Here is an 18,639-nt window from a genome sequence, read left to right on the forward strand (position 1 = left end):
TCTTGGCGCACGTTATTCAAGGAAGGTTAGTGACTGAGTGGAACATCCATTTACTGACAACTTCATAATTAAAAAGGGATTATAGAATACAGTAAAGCCAAAATGGATATGTAAGTCTGTTTATTTGCACTCACTGTAGTTAAAATTACAATTTGTATACAAAGTGTATTTTACATGAAGTATAGCACTTACAGTTTTTAAAAAAAGTTTATTACAATTATGCAAGGTTACATTTGTGTGAATTAAATCTTAGAGTGATACTGACAGCAGAATTAAACATGGAGAAATACAGAAGTAAAGGAAATAAATAAACTTTAATCCTTCCTAAAAATCAAAGTGCTGAATATAAACATTACTGTTGAATAGAAACAGGAAATTCTGCTGTAAATCTAAACTATTTCAATGGGGATAGAGTATGGAGAAGAAAGAGCTTAGAACAGGTTAAAAAAATGTGGAAAGCTCAGGATAGCTTTTGGTAAAAGAGCATTGAGGTTTTAGTTTAATGTTCACCTGACTAGTGTGAGCATTCTCAATGCATGGCCCTCATCTTGCTAGTAGAGGGAAAAAAGGGTAAATCAAGATCTTATCGATGGCAGTTCCAGCACACAGGTCTCCTCTGGTCCATTTAGATACATCTGGAAGGTAAAAGAACAATATTAACAGGGCTTAGGAAAATGGGATATAATCTAAGACCTGTGAAAGTTCTTGAAAGCATAAGGCTTAGCATGGCACAGATTTGGTTCAAGTAAAATGAACTATTTGAATTAATAAAGGGATATTTTATTATATACAATATATTTTACTAAAATCATCTAACAAGTATTTTTGCTAAAAGTTGAGTGCAAGTCTCAGTTTAGAAAAAAAGGAGAAAATACTGCATGAGGTACAAAGGTGGTTTGTTTTACCTTCAGAAGATCAGATGCTGGTATGTCTACTAGAGCAGGATTTCCACATTTCTCTTGATATTCTTGAATTAGGGCTGTTGCATCATCAGTGCTGTAGGAGAGTAAAGTTTATCAACAAGTTCTCTAAAAAGCCAAGAATTTAGACTATACACTGAAGTACAAAAAGAAGGTATGACCCCACATTTTTGAAGTCAGATAGGTCCCATCATTGCCCAATAGAAGAAAGCAAGCCATGACAAGCCTAGCATTTAACCTGTGGCTGTTAGTAAAACTAATACATCCTAGAACTTAAATGGTTATTTATTGGTTCCTGTCCCATTTTGACTGCAGGATAACTGGTAACAAAGTGACCTGCAATACTGAGTATTTGGGGTCTGAAATGAAAGTTTGCAGCTGAGCACAATGAGCCCAAGTGCTGTGAGTCAGTGGTAGATTGCTGATTGAGAACTGCCTTGCAGTAGGTTCAGGAGCAAGACCCTTTGTTTTATTTAAGTGGAACACGAGGTATTTCTAGCTCTTGAAAAACGTAGCAGCAAACCCACTAATTCCTAAGTCTTGAATACAGGTAGTTCATTTATTTTTTCAGAGTGTTCTTATTGCTGAAGCTGTGACTCCATGATGCTGCTAAGCTGAACTCATCTGAAGGTATGGTGAAGTGATTCAAAGCAAGAGTTTGCTTTTTCAGTCAGCTTACTTCTGCTGTTTTAACTGCATTTGATCTGCCTGCCAGTCCAGGCTCAATAAGATGTTACTTTGGCTTGAATGACACTGTACAACTCTATCCCAAGTATGCAAAGTAGTGAGGTGAGATTTTTATTTTATTTCTTTAACTTAGCAATACTTTAAAAAAAATTCTTGGAGACTAAGTGCTAGACAATCTCCATGACTTCAGAGATTCAATTTCTGTAATTGCTGTCAGTCATGCATCACCCGTTTTATTAACTTACCAGTTCTTTTTGACAAAATAATCTACCAGTTCTTTCATTCGGTGAGTATTCATCAGTTGTTGCTTCAACAGTGGAAAATACTTAGTTTTCAAGAATTTTTCATATAGCTTCTCATTTATGATACTGTCCAAAACCAAAGATCTAATCTGTAGATTTAAGTTTTAGTAATGGAAAAGTATTAATATTTTAAACATTAAAAAAATTACTTTTTAATGAAAAGAGCTCAAAAACTTTTCTTATTGGACTCTCAAAGAGCAGGATTTTTTTTTTTTTTTTTTTTAGTGTGGTGAAATGGCAGATTTTATGAAGACTAATCTCAGATTCTGATAGGGGAATGAGTTAAGAAACTTGCCCTTAGGAAGGCAGCCCAAGGCAAGAGAGAGTGCAGTTTCACAAGCCCTTTGGCCTTTTTGCTTAAAACATTTATTTAGAAAAATAAAGTAGTACTGCTGCAAGCAATGCTGTCCTACAAATAGAGGCAGCCTGCAACACAGCACTGTGTATATATACAAGAAGTTTTTCAGTTACACAACATTAATAAAAATGCAAAAATCCTTGCAAATGTTGCTATATTTTAGAAGTGTGCATTATGTCAACTAATGCTGAAGAAAAAAAAAAGGTTCCGTGTACACTTATCTATCAAAAAAGCCTCTGAGTTAAAGGCAAGTGAAGTAAATTTTATTTATTTACCTGAGAAGCAAATGCCACTACTTCCCCAGTGTTCATGTGTTCATCTATTTGTTGCAGCACAGTTTCTGTGTTACATGTTGATAAGAAACCCTTGCAAAAATAAGTTACAAAACATTAGCATTCTGTGAACGATTAAAGTAGAAACTCTCCCTTCAGAGCAAGTATTTGATTTATTCAGGAACAATTAATATTTTTAAATTCTAGGTACAAACATGAAATTATCAAACAAGGATCTGTGCAGTTTGACTGAAAGAGTAGTACTCGTTGCTTTTAACTCTCAAAGGGTATTTTGCTGTAGCTGTTACAGATTTTTTTTGATTCATTGCCAGCAGACTAAATGTCTTGCACTAATGCTGTAATTTGGGAAAATCTTTCTGAGCTTAACTTTTATGAGTGGAAGTCTAAGAATTTAAGATGTCTTTACTAGTGCCAGTTTGCTCATGACAAATATGGGAACAGCCTATAATGCTTCATCTGGGAGGACAATGCAGAGCATAAATTAATGGAAATAAATGAGACGAGAAAGGAAACTGTCAAGATACATGAATAGTGAGGATATGGCTTTAAGGCAAAAGGTTTACATCAGAACTTGTGATGCATATCAAGCATCTTTCTAAGAAGTCAGGAGCTTTCAACTCGACACTTTGCTGAAGTAGGATTCTGTAATTTTCTTACAATCTGCTGTGAAACTAGCCCACTGGTAGTCCTTCGCAATTATATATATTATTGTCAACTTCACACTGCTCTAGCAGGTATATGGCTATGGCTTGGGTTTTGTTGGGGTTTTTTTGTGGGTTTTATGGGTGGGATCCATAAAATATCCTCAAAAGGCAAAGTCATATGACAAAGCTGCTGAGGATGACTTGAAGCTAGCTGGTTTTGCTGGTTGGTTTTTTTTTTTTTAAAACCACAAAAAAGAGGAAGTGTTCACATGATCCCTTTTAGAAGGACAAATTCAGGGCAATAGCCTTTGTGGGTGGGAAATGCTAAGCAGCTGTCAGCAATGACATATTTAAATAAAATGGGATTATAAGTTACCATCTTGCCCAGTCTCTGTCGAACATAACATGCTTAAAGGTATTTCCCTTGCACAGATAGAACACAAAACTTATTATTTACCTGGATTTGCTGCTCTCGCTTCTCAGACTGAGGAATCAGCAACAGGCACCCCAAAGCAAAAGCTGGAAGGTCCAACTGTGCATATTGTTTAGCTATTCCGATGACATCCAAGTCAGACAGAACAGGACACCTTCAGAAAAAGATTAGGAGTGAAGTTCTCAACTATGATGGCTTAGTACTGTCAACAAAACTGCATTGAGATTTTTAAGCCAGATAGAACAATACATTTTTACCTCATCTTATTTTCAGAAATGGCCAAGCTATGTGAGTTGAAGTTTCACAGAATACAAATGCATGACTATTTTCTAGGTTGAAAAAAACCCCACCGAACTCCAGTTTCTCTTTCTAAACACCCAAGGCCCTATTTTGAGGGGAAGTGTTGGCCCACTGCCCAGAGTGATGCTTTGGTACATATGTATATGCACAGTAGTGTAGGCATGTTCTTCAGCTGGATCCCTTTCCAGTATTTCCTAACTCACTTCTGGCTCAAGTCAGGCTCTCTGAGCTCTGGTTCTTCTCTTGAACAAGTCAGAGCATTGTGGTGAATAAGAATGATTTATTGTGCTTTTTTACATTGTAAAGGCAATGCAAAACTTGTTTATGTATAGAATGTTTTGGGACATTAATACCATAGGTTAACCACCTTTATAGATGTGCAGCTATTAGATTTTTGTCATGTCAGATTTATTCTTTGTAGGAAGATGAATTCTTTCTCTCTTATAATCTGTGTTAATGTTTCAGGAAATGTGCTATATTTTGGACGAAGAAAAATATTAACTGGACTTTTAGGGTTGACCATGAGTCCTTTAAAAATGTCAGGACAGGAACAGATATCCCTCATGGGGGCAGCGACTGGGCAGATAAATTAGTTTTCAGCAGACTGTGCTGCTGATTCTGAGTCCCAATTCAGAGAGCAGTTCCCTGTACAGTTTAAACAGCCAAGGTACCGAGTTACAGCACATGTTGCCAACAGCCTGTGGGCAAGCACAGAATTTCTGTTTGGGTATGTGCCCTGATCCTGTCCTTACCACAAGAGGCAAAAGGTTCTTCCTCATGCCTCAGGTTCCCCAGTTTTCAGAACTCTTTTGCATGTTCCAGGGCAGGTTGTTGGATGAGAAATTATGAACAGGCATTCCCACTCAAACTAATACAAATGTGGGATGTACTATCTACTTACTTGAGCAGAATCACAAAACACTCGCAACATTCCTCTAACTGTTTAGGACTTGGTGGACATGAAGCTAAGAAATAAAGAAAACATGATAAAGTAAATATATAACCAAGTTACTATACAAGCATGATAACTAATAACAACCCTACCTGTGAGAAATGGTGACAGAATTACACTTCTCCAAGCTCGACTGAAGTTGGGAATCTGTTGACAACAAAGTTTTAAAGTAATAGCCAAACACAGTTGTAACTAAGTGTGCTTGTAAACACAGACACACAGACATCCTGACCCACTGTAGGTGGAAGAAGCCTGTCAATTTTATTTTCTTTTTATCGTAGATGAATTATTCCCTAACAGTGCTTTCCTCATCTCATAGTCTAAGATTTAGTCATATTTTGACTGATGGTAAAATTATTCTGTCCAACTTTACAAAACCCTCCAAGTAAATGTTTACTGAAGGAACCACAAGTGCAAAATATGCTATTTCAGTGATTAATAATGATACTCATCTGCATATGGCATTGTCATAAAAATAATCACTCAAAAAGAATCTTTTCATGCATAACACTTCATGGCATAGATGCCATGAATGGCTGCCATTTACACACACACGATGCTAAACTCCTGTTAAGTGAAGAAAAATATTAGGAGTCACAGAATATTTGCTTACCTCCCACAATGAATGAATCCCAGTAATTGCTATCAAAACTCTTCTTAGATATTGAATCTGAAAAAAAAAATTCATTATAAAATGCTACTGTGTTTTTGAAGACTTAGCGATAATCTATAGAACTGCATTACTCTTGTCTGCAGGATGGAAACTTACAGTTGCTCAAGGTACCTCTGTTCCTCTGGGAGGAGTAACTGATGCATATGGAAATATCATTTATAGTTTAGTAAATTAAATTATCACAAACAGTAGCGGTATATCTTGTCTCAATAAATACCCAAGATTTCCGGTAGTCTATAAACAACTGGTGCTAAAGAGTTTATTATCCACCTTCTTTGCCGCTAGTACCTAAATCTCATTAGATGAAAACTAGCTTCAATACCTGCTCCTGATACAACCACATTGCCAGGTACATCTGTTACCTCCTTAGACTGTAGCAACATTTCATAAAGTTTGACAATCAGAGGTAATTAAGATTCTGAATGACAAAAATCAGGATTACTATCATAATAAATACATTTTAGGGGTAATATTTGTGTGTGTGTTTAAACATATGTATATACATATATGCACAGTTTATGCATGTGCGTATATATTTGCACACAAAAATATGCATATTATGTTGTAAAATTATAACAATATGAAGACATTTTTCAATTTATTATCATAGGATTTACTCTTGCCATCTGAAAGGCTTTGTGCCTTTAAAAAAATAAAACTAGAACAATTTAAGATCAAAATTCTCAAGCAGTACTGCTAAAACACAAATTCCTCAAATCTTCATCAGTTCAATATCTAGGAGCCCAAAGTAACCATGTAAATTATCAATAATTGTTGACAGTAAGTTTATGTATCTATCAATTCTTTAGAAATCAGTGGATAAAAAAGCCTTTTTCTCACCTTGCTGCAGAACTTCATGCTTAAAAATTCCTTACCATATTGAAACCAAGGAGTTTCTGTAGTAGGCCATTCCACAGTTGGGAATCATATACTTTGTACTCCAGACTAAGTTCTGTCACCAGTCTAACAGCCTAAAGGAGAGCAAGGACACGCTGTATGTTAATATACATTCATGATCTTCAAACCTTTACTGCTTGCCAGCGTCATTTTAGATTTTTACAGCATTACCGGGACCTTTAACTCCTGAAAGGCCACAACCAAGTCACTTTCAAAATTATTTTACACATGGGAGGAGAATTAAAAGAAAACAAAAAAACCCACCTATACATGATACCACTTTATTTTCTAATTGTAGGAAGGCTAAAGCTTTTTTTATCTGTCATTTTCAAATTTTAGACTAGCATGTATATATTTCAACTAAAGAACAGATCCCTTCCACTTTATGGCTATAAATCAGAAGTATTACTGTTGAAGCCTTAATAGACCAATATACTTTTTTTGTCATATACTGTTGTCTACCTGGAAATCTCATTGTCTTCAGTGTTGTTAGCCATTTACAAAACACACTTGGCAATACAAACTAATTGTCAAAGTCAAATTCCTAAGCAGAGCATAACTTAAAAGCTCTCCCTGGCATATTAGATTAGTAACTATTGGCTATTCTAAAGGTGTATACTTGTTAATATTTATTTAATTCATATTAAAGTATGAGGTATGAGTCCAAGTGACTTCAAAAAAACAACAACAAAAAAAGGGTTTCTGCACCAAAGATCTTACTTCCCAGACAGGAGACAAGGTATGGGTACACAAAGGTGGGCAAGTACTAGAGAATAATTATGTGATGGGCAGTAGTCAGTACATCAACAGGTTTGGGTGTTTGTTTTTTTTTTTTTTTGGTCACTCTGAAAGAGGAGTATCTTTGGGGTAACTGCACATTCACTGGTATTTTTAAATATGAGTAGCATATCTTGAGTAGTGTATGAATAGGACCAGAGTACATTGGAGCAACATCTGTTTAGAAACGCGTGTGCTATGTAGAAACGTGTACATTTCACACAATGTGTAAACAAAAAATTACAAAGGATTTTGAAATCATACCGTGGGTTCATGGCTGTGATTCTTCCATAGCCCCTTAATCATTCCTTCCTTAGGACTCTTATGAAATGATTCATAAGTATATGGAATATTCAAGATTTCAAACTCTGCCAGATAAATGCAGCATTTTAGAAAATACCTGTAAAAAAGTCCCCCCCAAGCCAGGAGTTAATGATATTTACAGTAATTATTATAACTCACATAATCAAGCTCAGGATAATATTGGAAAAGTGTTCTTCTGTTGCTTAAAAAAAAAAAGAAGGAAAAAATAATGTAGACTGTATTTGTACTTATGAAGGAGATCTTAATGAAGTAAAAAACTTTCTGGTTATTGCTTAGGGAAACCTCCTTCACCTGAATGATGGATGGCTTGGATCATCTCTAAAGATAAACCAGTTATTATAACTCTTACAACTAAAATTTCATTCATGCACAGAGACTGCATATTTACAGAAACCCACATGTAGCTATTTGGCATGATGTACTCTAAAAACATCACTTTCCATTAAAAAGGCCCTAATTCCAGATTACCAGCATAGAAATTCTATTCTAGATATTTTCTAAGGAAGTTAGTCCTTACAGATATTTTCAGCAAAACAGTATTCTGCTGGGATTTTGGTTCCTTATTTTTGCAGAGGACTATGTCTTTGGAAGATGACCAGTTCTAAACTCTGATGAACAGAATACTATATATAATCTGGGTAGGAGAAAATGCTTCAGTTACTAGTGAAGTAACTACAATCTATGCAAAATGGAACCAAGTATGTTCCACGTAATGTCATACTACTTTCAGGTTTACAAATTAGGACTGTGATGGACTGGACTGCATTACAGTGAAGTTAAGAGATCGATTATGCTCTTCAGAAATAGATTTTAAAAGTTCAAAAAACAGATTAGCAAAAAGTAATTCTCCAAATATTGTACATTTCTTTCCAATGGCTGTTAAAGACCAACAAAACATCATTATAAGGAACACCTTAAGAAAAATTAATCTTACTTTACTTTCTCAATGGGTTTCTTGAAGAGTGATTCCACAGTCTTGGTATCTGCCAAGTAGAGCAGACACTTAAGTGCTCTGCTCCTGTGAGCAAATGTCAACTGAGTAACACCAATTGGCTGCGAGGGGGGGGAAAAAAACAACACAGTGAAAAGTCACAACAATTGGCACAATAAGTAGAAAGAGGGTTATATATGTCTAGTATGATCCTTTCTAAAATGTTTTGATTCATTTAGTGAAAATATATGCTAAGTAACAGACTGGTTCACGTTCAACTTTTATGCTAACCAGTTGAAATATTTGTCAACTTCAAAGAACACTGCTAAACCAGGTGGTTTTCTAGATTTAAGACTATTAATGCAGGCAAGAAAAATATTAGTGATATATAGAATCACAAATACATTTAGTAAGTGTGAAAGACTGAAGGTTAAGGTTCTGCTAAAATAATGTTACCACTCTGGTTTAATTCCACCCAAAGTGAGCCAATGTATTATGCCAGCTTAAAGCACATTCTAGAAAATGTTTAATGAAGTTATTTTCAGATAATATCAACAATAAATTTAGAAAATCCAGAGTTCAAGGGCTGCTCTTGACAGTCAATAGCAAAATTCAATGAACACCCCAGTTTTACTCCAAAGGGGTGTGTGTGGGAAACATAGAGCTCATACAAATATATGAACTATCCAAAACACAGATACAAAGGCCTTGGGTTGAATCCCATACAGTTAAGCAGACAACACTTGATTTCAGTAAGAGGTAAAAATTTCATAAGTAGCAAGCTAAAACAAGAATTTAGAAACTTACAGATGTGGCAGATGTTGTAATTGCAAAAAGCATTCTTGAACTATAATCCATTGGGCGTGACTGAAGTAGATATATAACTCTGCAAAAATGCATTTGTTTTTAATGCAAGTACAGCATAGCTACTGAAATACAATGTATCAATATTCATTCAAATGTAAATATATTTCATTGTCAAAAAGAGATTAAGGATAAGGGATTCCAAGGATATAGAAAGTGAGGAGAAAACCTCCAAATAACTACTCTTAAGCACTTTACTTACATCTCTAAGTTACTGCAAATAGCGTTTCATTGCATAAATAAGTATTTGATGATTCAAAACTGATGTCACCAGAAAGCAAAAATAAGAACACAGCAGTGAGTTCTGAATCACACACATTGCTACGTTTCTTGAAAAAGCCAGATGTGGTTAAACTTGCAAGTTAATAATTTACCATATTATATGTAAGGCAACACACATACCTTCGGAGTTCTTCATCTTCCTGTACATCTCCAAAGATTTCTTGAGTTTTCTTTAAAAAGATGTGAAAATCTAGTTGTGAGAGTTTTCTAAATTGTTTGGATAAATAGCTGGGTCATATCCTTGTCTTAAAAGCTGGGCACCCCTGCTAATATAGCCAAGGAAAGGAATTCTGGTTTCATCAGTCCTTTCTTTATTTAACTGTATGCTTGGCAGTCAACTCCATTCCTCAGCCTGCTAACTGGTATTTTGAAGCAGAGGCAATGCCTGCTCTCTGCCCTTTCTCACCCAGCTGTATGCTGCACAGACAGCAATTAACTCTCTGTTAGCTAAGTTGCAACAGGAGAGGATTCATTCTCTTTCTGATTCTAGAATCAGTGTTTGATGAGGCTAATATATTTACAACTCCTTTATTCCTTTAGGCTGGCCACACAACCTTACTGTAGTACCAAAGATAAGATTTTAATCTCTATACAGAGAGAAGGGAAAGCATTTCAAATCATTCTCACTAGAGACAGTGGTGTGCAACAATATTAGAAAGGTATTGAAATTGTTAGTAGTCTGAATTCAGATGCATCTTAAATAGATTCTAAAGGCAAATTGTGCAAATAACCTCAGTCTTTTGAACAAGTGATAAAAATATACATATTTTATGTAATTGGCCATTTTTCTCCAAAACCCAGTCTTCAGTGATGACTTACTTCTGAGGGCAGTATACTTGGACACAACCATTTATCCAGCAGTTTATCCCAAATTTTGTTCATATCCAAATTGTTAATTTCAGCTATCTCCTTAGCTGCCATATGGATATCTACATAAATAGGTAGAGACAATATATTTACAAACTAGTATTATTTTGCTTAGCATTTTTTAAAGAACTTATTTTTTCTCCTTTGAAACTAGATTATGCATACTCACCTGGATAATCTCTGCCAGTTGGATTTTGGATTCTTTGGTCTATACTGTGGTGTTCGTACAGTAAAATGATAAGATTTGCTGGTTTCCCAATAGACTTTAAATGTTCTCCAGTGTTCAAGTTATGTGTTATTAGAACATTTTCTGTTGCTGATCGCTTATACTGCATATATAATTTCTTCTGTAGGACTTCGGCTTTTTCATGTGAATCATCCTTTAGTAAAACACCAGTTTTACATAAAACAACCTCCTTTTACTCAAAAGCACTAGAAAAATCATCTTAACTTTTTGTAGTCTAAAACAGCAAACTGGGTAGCAAGATCTGTTCTTCAGATGTGTCCCCATACCTGTATCTACAGGTATTTTTTCTGTAAACAGACAGTATTAACCATGCTGCTCTAGCAAGAGAACATATTTTGAAAAAAATTGTAAACAAAGGTATGTTGTGAAAAAGCCAAATAAAATATGTACCACATACACCAGTATGTAAAATTAAGACATTTTGAGGTAAGATGGAGAAGAAAAAAGATTTAATATTAAACCTTGGCTGCTAGAATTACAGTTTAATTTTGGCACAATTCTATTCAAAGATGTGACTAAGTGTCAGAGAACTATTTAGTGTTCATTGTGTCTCATCAACTCCATAGCGAGTTTGATATTTATAAGCAAGGGTGACGTTCTTATTCACCTTTCCCTACCAACCATGTAAAAATGAGCCTGAGAATCAAGTCAAAGCAGACTTTCTTTATATATACTACTACAAATAGCTAAAGAGTCTTGGAACTCAAAGCAAAAGTTAGTAATGCTATTGATCTAACAGCTGGAACAGATTCCAACTCATTCTCCTGCAGCAAGAAAAATGCACAAAACAGGAGAAAGAACAAATTATTCTTCCTTAAAATTGTGGGGTTTTTTCTCCAACCTCCAAGAATTGTAAGCCTAATTTTTGCTAGGTTGTGAACAGGAGAATGTTACTGGACAGAGAGGGTTCTTCTGAGGGGCCACTTACACAGTCACTTCCCCAAAAGAAAGTACCTCCCCTATCAGGGTTGATTAAGGTACAATTTACACACCACTATGCAAAACCCCAAGAAAGACAAAACACTAACGTAAGTACCTGACTATACAACAACAGTTTTGCAAGCAGTTTACCATTACCTTAGCTGTAGTATTCTTTAGCCATTTCTCAGCTAGATAGAGACAGAATTTCAATGCCTGAATCTGGTCAGGACCTTTTTTTAAAGAAAAAAAATCGGGGGGGGGGGGGGAAGGAAGTAAATAAAGTAAGTTTGCATGAATCCTTTCTGCAGTATATAGAAAATCCATTTTATTTCAAAGAATTAAAAAAAAAATTTAGAAGCTATTTAAAATATTAGGAAAGCTCTTGTACCTAAAGAGCAAAATAATATTATCTATTTGGATTCAGATAATAGAGGAGCTAGCTTAAATTTGGCTGAAATATTTGCTTTTGCTGGAAAACTTGTCTGAAGATGGTATGAACATGCAGAAACTTTAAGCAAGACAACATGGCTTAAAAAGGGAGAAAAAAGGATTTAATAGTGATGTTGTGTTATAAAATGGCTGTTGTTCTAGTCTACTGTCAAAAATTGGATGTAGGAGACAAATTCATTTTTATTCTCAAATTTCCCTGGGTTTTATCCAAGAATACTGAAAAAATGTTTGGTTACAGGCTAGCTTTTCTTTTCTCAAACCTGTTCTCCTCCTCCCATTACTTCACCCCTCAAGTCATCACATATGCACCTTACCTGTTGGAAATTCTTGTGCAATCTTGTGAGCAATAGCTACAGCCCACTCTGGATTAATTATAGACAGCAGATATGACTGAATCGTCTGCACAGTTTTAGTTGTTTCCTTGTTAACAACTGATGTATATCCAGTGTTTCTCATTTCAAATATTTTTGGTTTCAATTTTTTTTCAAAGACATGTCGAGCTGCAGACATGTGTAAGGTATCCAGTGAAACCTAGAAAAACATTAAAGTAGATTAAAAGCTGTCAGAAGTTCTATAGTGAGGCCAAAATCATGCAAAAGAAAGACAAATGCTCTTTTTTGTGTGGGAGAAAAATAATAATTTTGAAATAAATTCTTTCAAGATGCTACTTTACCTTCATTAGTTTGGAAATCAACAGAAGTGTTGGGAAGGATTCCTCACTGAGCTCTGCAGCTGAAAGGAAAAAGAGAGCTGTCTATGATAGTATCACAGTCCACTTGCAGCTTCCTCCACGAAATGAAACGCTTTCAGTTTGTCAGATGCAGACCTCCATTGGGAGAGAAAGAATATAATCTTAATTATCCACACTGGCCTGGGAAGTGGGATATGTGGATTACTTTGGTCTTTGAGAGGTCCCAAGAAAAGAATTTGAGGACAGAATTCTGCATTGTATATATAGCATCTTAGCTCCACTGAAAGCCAATTACCTCACTAGTAGCAATTTGAGAGCACAAGTGCTTTCAGAAGTACTTGGGATGAAAACTGCATTAATAAAGAAATACAATTAATATAAAATAGATACTGTAATACTATAGTATAAAATATATACAGATAGCAGAGAAAAGGAATCATACATATATCTAGCCATAAAAAACACTGAACGTACATATAATGTTCCAGAAACACTGTGCAGTTCTAAAGAATATCAGATGAAAGGGCAGTCTGGTTTGAGCAGCTGGAGATAAGGGAATCACATGTTCTAAAACATATTGGTGTTCTAGGTCTACAGGTGGAGAAATTCTTTTATAAGATTCCAGATGTTTGAGGAGGCTCAAAGCCTAGGGGGGAGAAAAAAAAAAAAGGCAAGGAAAAAGCAAAAAAGCCACAAGACTACTATATTTCCCCTTGCCCCCCCCAATAAACACGCCTAAGTCCTGGAGACATATGTTTTTTTTGGCAGAGTAGGTACATATCTGTAGAGTTTTTATCCCTGCTCTGAGCCATTGCTGAGAAACAGCTAGAGATCACTATTTCTTGAATGCTATTTTCTGAATGAGAGCTGTGTACATAGAATAATTCAATTAATTTTAACAGACTCTTGAATAACTACACTAATAAATGGACAAAACAATACAGATGCCATTAGCAAGGTAACAGCAACATATTTGGACATACCTGATTCAGCTGGATACTGGTGTTCTTTTCATCAGCATTTTGTATCACTTTCAGGACAATTTCAATAGTTTCATAGTCATAAGGATCAAGCTGTTCAAAATAACAATCTATTTTATAAGATCTTATATAATTTGTCTTATAAAACACATACAACTGAGTTAACTTTTTCCAATTCTAATACCAACTATATTGACGTAACACTGAAGAAACTGTATAAGCATCATGACATACTTCTCTAAAACAGAAGACTGCCACTTCATAGTCCGAAATCCTAAAAAAATGGTCAGGATATTGCAGAAAGACCAAACACGAAGTGATGAAATGATAAAAACAAAAAAAAAATCCCACCAAAACCAAAACCCCCCAAAAACCCCTAAAAAACAAAACCAAAACCCAAACAAACAAAACCCCCACAGATACAATTTTTTTTGCCCCTATCTATTTTTAAGGTACTACTTCAAAATATTTCCAGTGTGCTATGATTTTTAGAAGTGACTTTTTTGTTTGATTATTTTCTGGTTGTTTTTTAAGGGAAGTTGGGAAGAAATACTCTACTTGTCTTTAAAGATAACTAGATATGTTATTTTTTTCTAGAGAAGTAGAAGACTGAAACTTAATGTTTACATTCTTTAGCAAAATTGGAAAAAAAAAAAACTTTTCAAATTCCTGTGGAATTATTAATCTGCCATTCAAGTGACGTGCAGCATTTGAGACTAGATGCATACTTTGGAGATTCTTTTTGCTTGTTTTGGTGTGTTTTTTTTTCTTTTTTTTTTTTTTTTTACCTTGTACAATATTCCACTGAGGCTAGAAACCAGGTCTTTCGTGCTTTTCAGTAGAGGAATTATTTCTAGTGCTTTAGCTAGTAATGTGGAATGAGGTTGCTTCTCACTGTGTTCTGCAGAGTCATCTTCAACATGATTTGTATTAGCATTCTGGAGAAGAAGTGTTTCAATGCAAAGCTGCAGTGCGGCATCACTGTCCAGCATGAAAGTACTAGAAGAGGACAGAATATTATTTTGTCTGTGACCTTTGGTGTCATCCAGGTGCTTATCTCCTTATGAATAAATTCACCAGAGACCAGTATGTATTCTGATTAATACTTAAAAAAAAAAAAAAAGCCCAACAATTTGCATATTACATTAAGTAGGATCTATTTAAACTAAACTAGATCTCAGTAGGCATGGTTATTACAGTAACAGTTAAACACAATTGGTTTGCTTCAATTATTACCTGCAGTAATTCAATATGAGATCTGTGTCTACTTTTGGATTTTGTACCAGCGTTCTTATAAGTTCCTTCTTCCTTATTGGTGGTTGTCTAAATACAGTCTCGAAAGAAATCTACAGATAAATAAACATTTTATCTTCTTCCCAAAGAAGTCTTTTAGACAATATCAAGACTAATTCATTATATAGTTAACCTTTTACGTTTTCTTTAGTTTCAGTCCAGAGATTTTCAGAGCAGGAAAAAGCAGTGCATTTGCTTACCATGCCCTGTGCCAAATAATACTTAAGCACTTCACAGTTCTTTTATAGCACCCTCAATTATTGCATTTCTCAGTTTGAGGTTTATTTAAGCAGACAAGCAGAATGAAAAATTAAAAACAAAACAAAACCCCAACTTTCCTTACATTTGAATGGGACAAATGTCTAAAATTCACAATATACCTCAGAATACACTGATATTTAATAAGTTAATAAAACTCTAAAATAAATAAATAAAAAAGAAAAAAAAAATCAAACTTACACCAAATTTACCAAGTTGGATACCCCATTCTGCATCAGTAACCAATTCTTGGAATTTTTTTTTTTCTTCTGCTTCACCACATTGGTTGGCAAGCTGTGCTCCAACCAGAGCTACTGCCTAAAAGGAGTGAGAAGGGAAGTGAATACAAGTATAACAAATAATCTGAAAATGGGGAATCCTAAGGTCTAAATCCTTAGAGGAACTTAAAACAATTCATAGATGATCACACACTGTGTAAAATTAAAACAAACCTCACAGAAGGTAGTATCAGGATTTAAAGCTACTTTAAAATTGAGTTTCTGTCTCAAAAATATTTTGTTAGTATTGTACAAGTGAAACTAATACAAAATATATTTTTTAGACAACATCTTTTCTCCAAATTTATGTCACTCTCCTTCCCCATTTCTGTTACGCTTTACTTCCCATCTTCCTTTATATTTTAATAGATGTATTTATTTATTCATTCCATTCTTTACAACTGCTGTCAGAGAACAATTTCTCCAAAATATAATGTAGGTATAGATTATGATGGGACCTGAAAGAACAATTTCAAGCTTTGGAATAAGTCATGATGAAGTAACCTAATGCTTGGACTTACATCACGCTAACTATTCACAGCAACTGCCTGTGCACAATCTTATGCTGTGTTAAAGAGAGGCAGCTTCTCTCTGTGGTACCCTAAATGAGGAACTCGTTCAAACAGCTATACCCTTAATAATGACTAACTATTGCACTTCCATGTGATATTGCTGATGTCTTTTTAAAAGAAACTCTTTAACATTCTCTATTTGCTGAAGAAATACATTGCCTTGTGAATTTACCAAAACTTTTCTGTAATTTTGCCATGTGTTGTTTATGACATCCCACAGCTTATTGAACATATCTTCCTTGGACAAAATTGTGCAATAACCCAATGCCAGGTTCTGGTCTATGAGACGACAGTTGAACACCTGGGGGGGGGAGAAAAAAAAGTTATAAACTTTAGGAATTTATTTTAATAAGTCTCTTCATATAACACATAAAAATTACTCTCTAATTTAGAGGTGTATTGGGCCTTTAAATTAGAGGGGGAAAAAAAAGAATAAAAATGCATTTCAGGTTTTAGAACTTAATCTAAATATACTGAAGCCAGTCTGACAGTAACTTCCTTTGGTCTAAACTGCCTTAGAAGATGGTATATTGCAGGTTTTGCAGATAGCTTTTTTTTTTTTAAAAAAACTCCCCTCAACTAGAAGTCATCTACAAATCTAAAATGAAATGAGGATTGAAAACGAGATAGTGAATACCTACAGATCATAAAGGCCATTATTATAATTTAGGAGTCCTTAAAGGATCCCACAAAGATGAAGCTCCCACTGTACATAACCTTTCAGGCAGAGCAACTAGTGTACAGTCAAAGAGCCATGGTCCGTAAGAGGCTCAAATACGCCCCAGGGCTACAACATGTGGCTGCCAGCAAGATGGTGTCTGTTCAAAGGCTGTTCAGAAACACATGCTCCAAGGTGTCTGATTTTTCCAGAATGTGTAGGTTTTGTGGCATTTGGCCACATGACAATTTCAGAATGGGCTTCTGCAATAGGAAGGGTAGCCCCTTTCTTGATAGAGCAGAAGAAAGGGATTCACTCTTACCCTTTGCAGAGCATTCTTACCTTGTGTAGTAAGGTCAGGATAGCAGTCATAATTACTGAAGTACATTTCTGTTTCATAGCAATGAGAAAGCTTTTGGTTTCAGCTAGCATATTGCCATCATGTAGCTATTATAAAAAAAAAGACAGTCAGCACACAGTTAAAAATAAATTCTAAGCCTTCAACTTCTCTTGTCATTTATAGCATAATAGGAGGTACTATAGTAATTGTACTTTCAGATTGAATTAAGGTCTTATAAAGATGTCTCCTAGATAGAAAAAGGATTTCTCTTTCCCAGTGCTTTTGAACTGAGGAGTGTTTCTTGAATATTCTACTTGCAACTTTTCCCATACTAACCAATGATAAAACAATGTGAAAGAACATAATAAACCATTATTAACATTCATTTTATTCCTGGCCTCCCTGCAGAGACCAGAAGTTTAGTTCTGAACATACTTTGCAAACAGAAACACAGGACCATGAAAAATACAGAAGAAACTGCCACCTCCTTTCACAAAATGACTCAACATCTGATTAAGTGGTAGTAATTTTTAAAAGGTCATGGCGATAGCCTCTCCCATACCTATGAAATTCTTACATAACTACTCTGAACTTGTTAATAGTTGGCATACTTCTAAGATTTTTTCTCGGCAAAATTCAGCATTGTCATTGCCATACCTTTTCACTCAGGGACAAATCCATGTTATTTGATATGCCATGCTGAAGACAGGATCCAAATGAACAAACTATTAGCCGCAAAGCTAACTCACACTGACTGCATTCCATGAGGTTCTGTAGCAGTGCACAGATGGGAGTTCTAGCTGGCAGTAGAAGGTTCTGTCCTGTGATATATTTTGAAAACAAACAACCTCAGAAAATAATTTGTATGTTTATATTAAGCATATTGTTCTTGGAATTAATATCAGAGCAGTTTCTCTTTTTCTTCATTAAATTTATGACACAAGATCAGCCTTAGTGCCCTCTGAAAGTTTAAATTTTCAGGGCTTTTAATTTAATACAAACTCGCATTTTAGTTCAAAAACCAGAAGTTGGTCATCTTCTTGGAAAGGTTCTAATGGATCCTAGCTCATAGTAGTAGAACTTCTGTACTGAAGTACAGGCTTTGACAACATGCCCAAAATCACATGGCTGAACTGTAGCAACTACCATCCAAACTGGTGTCTTCTGTGCTGAACCAAGCTATCCCCCTAGAATATGGTTTTAAGCTGAACATCTAGGTACCTATTTAAAAAAACTATGAGTTCGTCATGCTTGTGTAGCATCAATTTAAACCTCACGTTTTCTAGTGGTCTGGTTTATACTTTAGCGTGGTGAATCTGCCATCATACCTTTAATAAATGAGCAGTATGCCAGGCTCGTAGAGTCCAAAGGATACAGCTTGTTCTCTGAAAGACAGACAAATAGACATCAGCAGTGTGTCAAGATCTCAACAACACTATGAAGCCTG

General features: G+C 35.1%; 1 protein-coding gene across 1 annotated transcript in view; it reads right to left on the reverse strand.

The window, feature by feature from the left end:
- Positions 1–111: 111 nt before the first annotated feature.
- KNTC1 (kinetochore associated 1) overlaps positions 112–18,639 on the reverse strand; it is a 40,809-nt gene continuing 22,281 nt past the window's right edge. The window contains 28 exon segments of the mRNA XM_075515883.1: positions 112–601; positions 603–635; positions 906–996; positions 1,853–1,998; positions 2,543–2,632; positions 3,662–3,791; positions 4,839–4,902; positions 4,982–5,036; positions 5,503–5,559; positions 6,438–6,533; positions 7,501–7,636; positions 8,495–8,613; positions 9,299–9,377; positions 9,758–9,807; positions 10,457–10,566; positions 10,674–10,884; positions 11,829–11,902; positions 12,437–12,653; positions 12,796–12,854; positions 13,288–13,459; positions 13,797–13,886; positions 14,582–14,792; positions 15,030–15,139; positions 15,546–15,662; positions 16,367–16,495; positions 17,195–17,299; positions 17,850–18,013; positions 18,521–18,577. Coding sequence (XP_075371998.1) covers positions 584–601; positions 603–635; positions 906–996; positions 1,853–1,998; positions 2,543–2,632; positions 3,662–3,791; positions 4,839–4,902; positions 4,982–5,036; positions 5,503–5,559; positions 6,438–6,533; positions 7,501–7,636; positions 8,495–8,613; positions 9,299–9,377; positions 9,758–9,807; positions 10,457–10,566; positions 10,674–10,884; positions 11,829–11,902; positions 12,437–12,653; positions 12,796–12,854; positions 13,288–13,459; positions 13,797–13,886; positions 14,582–14,792; positions 15,030–15,139; positions 15,546–15,662; positions 16,367–16,495; positions 17,195–17,299; positions 17,850–18,013; positions 18,521–18,577 — 2,990 coding nt within the window. The 3' untranslated portion in view covers positions 112–583.

The sequence above is a fragment of the Mycteria americana genome, chromosome 13 (assembly GCF_035582795.1).
Source record: "Mycteria americana isolate JAX WOST 10 ecotype Jacksonville Zoo and Gardens chromosome 13, USCA_MyAme_1.0, whole genome shotgun sequence".
NCBI lineage: Eukaryota > Metazoa > Chordata > Aves > Ciconiiformes > Ciconiidae > Mycteria > Mycteria americana.